The 4,202-nt window shown below is 44.7% G+C and overlaps 1 protein-coding gene across 2 annotated transcripts in view; it reads right to left on the reverse strand.

The window, feature by feature from the left end:
• Window positions 1-926: 926 nt before the first annotated feature.
• ZNF140 (zinc finger protein 140) overlaps window positions 927-4,202 on the reverse strand; it is a 13,875-nt gene continuing 10,599 nt past the window's right edge. For both annotated transcript variants that reach the window (XM_059408101.1, XM_059408100.1), the window contains one exon: window positions 927-3,141. In XM_059408101.1, coding sequence (XP_059264084.1) covers window positions 1,988-3,141 — 1,154 coding nt within the window. In that variant the 3' untranslated portion in view covers window positions 927-1,987. The remainder of the gene's footprint in view (window positions 3,142-4,202) is intronic.

A 4,202-nucleotide genomic window follows, 5' to 3' on the forward strand; every position in this document is an offset into this window, starting at 1 on the left:
ATTGCGTTGAGAAATACAGAGCCCTGCTTGCAAAAGGGAGGAAATAGATGCTCAAAAGATTATGGTTCTTCCTAGGTCCAGACCCAACTTTTTAATATAGAGGGAGAGAAGCTGGGGGCGCCGGGGCGGCTCCGTGGGGTAGGCTTCTGCCTTCGCTCAGGTCAGGATCTCAGGTCCTGGGATGGAGCCTGCTCCCCCTCTGCCCCTCTCCTGCTCGTGCTCTCTCTCTCCCACTCTCCGTCCCTCAAAAGAGCATGAGTGGCAGGAGGGGCAGAGCCTTCAAGGAAGAATGCGAGCCACTTCCCACTTCTACCAATTTAACTTCATTTCCTCAAGAACCCGGAGTAGGAATTCAGGCAGGAAGGTGAAAGCCACGCCCTTTTCCTAAAAGAGAAAGCAAAGATGCCTAAATTCATGTTCTGAATGGAGGAAGGGTAACCTCGGGTGAGGATCCCATAGTTCCAAATCATTATATTCCTTTATGAATTCTTCGGGTCAGGGTCCAATCGGCCCCATTTCTCGTGAGACAAGTCTATGGCCATATCCCCAAATGTTACAAACCTCCGAAATGATACACACATTTTTATCCAAAAAAGACCCCCACATGCGGCTAGGAAGAGTAACGCCCGCTGCACCCCAGGAAAGGAAGCATGTGTACAATGGAGCTGCCCTGGCGGAGACTGAGGCGGTGAGAACACTAGCAGGCGACGGCTTTGTGTTACATCACAGTCAGCATGAAAGACAGCTGCCAGCCTCTCACCTGGTGAAAGATTCACCCACACTTAAAATATACTTAAGTAAGGCATTTATTCAAGTACCAAACTGCATATAACCTAACCTAAATGCAAGCTCAGTCCTTAAAAGGAGGCAGATGATCCCAAGATAAGATACACCTTTAACTGGGACATTAAAAAATGGGCAGGATGTACATAGAGTAAAAACATCGTCTGGTTTATTCTGACAAATATGTGCTTACAAAAGTAATGTTCCCACTGTAAGTGGATCAAAAGAGGAAAACCACCTTGGTGTTTTCCTGCAACACACCTTATGTACATTCACTTCAAGCTAAGACAGGTCTAGTTACATTCAAGGATAAACATGAATGAGCATAACCTTAAATCTAAACTCTATCTCCAAGTTAAAGCCATGAAGATACGAAAAATGTTTCTGTGACCATGTACGTTTCTACCAAGGCACACGAGTCTTCACTGCTGATGTCGACACTGGGGTGTTTGCACTTTCAGAAGGATACATGCCATGGAAAAAAACTCTGCAAGTACAGATTAATTAACTAAAAACCAAACATTTATTCATAGCTTTCTTTTCTGAGTTTGCTTTAAAACAAAAATACCCCCCCCCCAAAAAAAACCTCCCCAACTCCCTCCAGTAGGACTTCTCAGAACTCAAGATCTTGCCACACTCCCTATGATGGGTTTCTCCCCGGTATAATTCTGCAGTTCTGAAATAAAGCAGACAGTCACCCTCTATTCAGTTCATTTATAGGGTTGCTTTTTCTCTTGAGAGTATTTTCAAACTTAATAAATATTGCATGGTACACAAAAACATTGCCAAATCACTGCATTTGCATGACTTTGCTTCATTGTGAATTTTCTGATGTCCAGGAAAAAGGAAAACAACTCTTGCCCACACGCTCTGTCCTGTTTGGGCTGACAGATGCAGAGTTGGGGCCAATTTCTCAGTAAAAGCTTCCTCACATTTATTGGCCACGTGTCCTTCCCTGGTAGGAATTTACAAATGTCCAATGAGGGAATGGTACCAGGGAAGTCCTCTCAGTTCTGATTTCATCTTCTGATGTTACAAAAAGAACGTGCTCATGGCTTTCCAACACATCCCTGGGCTCCTATGTTCCAGGAAGTTGAATCAAGTATAACATTCAACATATTCACTTAAGGCTTCTTTCCAGGAATCCTCTGAAGTCAAAGTAAGGCATTAACTGTTTCTGGTTTTGTTTTGAATCCGTACATTGTTAGGTTTTCTCTGTAGTGCGAATCCCGTTGCGCTCAGTAAGGAACGAGTGATAACTGAACGAATTCTCAAACTCATAGGGGTTCTCTAGGCTGTGTGTTCTCTGATGTTTGGCCAGGTTTGAGCTCCAGCTGAAGGACTTATTGCATACCTTACATACATAGGGTTTCTCCCCAGTGTGAGTTATCTGATGCAGAATGAGGGAGAAGCTCCGACTGAAGGTTTTATCGCACTCAGTACATGCATACGGCTTTTCTCCAGTATGAATTTTCATATGTTGCATAAGGGATGCATGCCACGTGAAAACCTTACCACATTCGTCACACTCATAGAGCTTCTCTCCAGCGTGAATCCTCTGGTGTTTGATAAGGAACGAGTGGCAGCGGAAGGCTTTCCTACACTCATTACACTCATAGGGGGTTTTGGAGGTATGGGTACTCTGATGCCGCGTAAGGTGTGAGGAACGGCGAAACGCCTTCCCACATTCAATGCATTCGTAAGGCTTCTCTCCCGTATGTGTGATCTGGTGGCGAATAAGTTCTGAGCCACTGCTAAAGGCTTTCCCACATTTCCTACAAATATACTGTTTCTTTCCTATATGAATTCTCTGATGCCGTGTGAGGTTTGAGGCACGGCTAAAGGCCTTTCCACATTCCGTACATTCGTAAGGTTTCTCCCCAGTATGGGTTCTCCGGTGTTCAATAAGGAATGAGAGGTAACTGAATGTTTTGTTACAGTCCTTACACTCGTGGGGTTTCTTTCCAGTATGTATCATCTGATGTTTCACAAGGTTGGAGATCTGGCTAAAGGTTTTGCCACATTCTGAACATATGTACGGTTTCTCTCCAGTATGAGTCCTCTGGTGTAACACAAGGGAAAAGCGCCGACTGAAGGTTTTTCCACATTCATGACATCCATAGGGCCTCTCACCGGTACTGACACTCATGCGCTGCGACAGTGCTCCTTGATGAGAGGCTGACACACGCCGGATACACCCCTGATTTCCTTGCATCTGAGTGTCCTCACATTTCCAGCCTCCTTTAAAACTGGAATGTTCAGGGTCTTGGTTTAGGATTCTTTCCACTACCAAATACTGGGACGAGCCATCTTCATATATGACATTTGGAGAAAACTCTTTGATCTCACCCTTTGACTCTGAAAATAAAACAACAATTTATTTTTTCCATACTGAGTAAAGCCACTCCACTTTTTCAATGAGGGATTAAAACACACACACACACACACACCCCCCTCAACACTCTACGGCTTTCAAAGTTCTCATATAGACTGAAATCTGAGCAGTATGCCCGGAAATTCAGAAGACATCAGAAGAGAGACAAAACAGGACAGGGAACATCTGGGCGGCTCAGTCAGTGAAGCGTCTGCCTTCAGCTCAGGTCATGATCCCAGCTTCCTGGGATCGAGCCCCATGGCGGGCTCCCTGCTCAGTGGGGAGTCTGCCTCTCCCTCTGACCCCCACCCCCCGATTGTGCTTGCTGACTCTTGCTTGTCCTCTCTCTCGGACAAATAAATAAATAAAACATAACCAAAGTACTATCAGGAAGATAAGTACTTGGGAAGGATACGTTTTCTTCTTTCTCAGCTCTTCTTAAAATTTATTTGAGGCAAAAAGGACTTGAAAGAGACAATTTCATAATGCGGCTAATAAACTACACATATTCCTCAGGTCCCATAAAGACATCAGACTGTTCACTTAATGCCTTTGGAACATCTGACAGTGACTTACTTTAAATAATAAGTAAAAGGAAATGACTGTCTATGATCCTCACGCGTACTCTACTTTGCGAAGTGGTAACTCAAGCTCAACCTTGGTGTAACAGTGTCTTTCCATTAAATGCTTTTTTTTTTTAAGGTGTATTTATTAGAAAGAGTGAGTCTACAAGCAGGAAGGGCAGAGGGAGAGGGAGAGACTCTGAAGCAAACTCACTGCTGAGTGTGGAGCTGGACGCAGGGCTTGATCTCATGATCCTGAGACCATGACTGAGCCAAAACCAAGAGTTGTACACTGAGCTACCCAGGTGCCCTATCAGATGTCTTTTTTTTTTTTTTTAAAGATTTTATTTATTTATCAGAGAGAGAGAGGGGGAGAGAGCGAGCACAGGCAGACAGAATGGCAGGCAGAGGCAGAGGGAGAAGCAGGCTCCCTGCTGAGCAAGGAGCCCGAAGTGGGACTCGATCCCAGGACGCTGGGATCA

Source organism: Mustela nigripes, chromosome 8 (genome assembly GCF_022355385.1).
Source record: "Mustela nigripes isolate SB6536 chromosome 8, MUSNIG.SB6536, whole genome shotgun sequence".
Lineage (NCBI taxonomy): Eukaryota > Metazoa > Chordata > Mammalia > Carnivora > Mustelidae > Mustela > Mustela nigripes.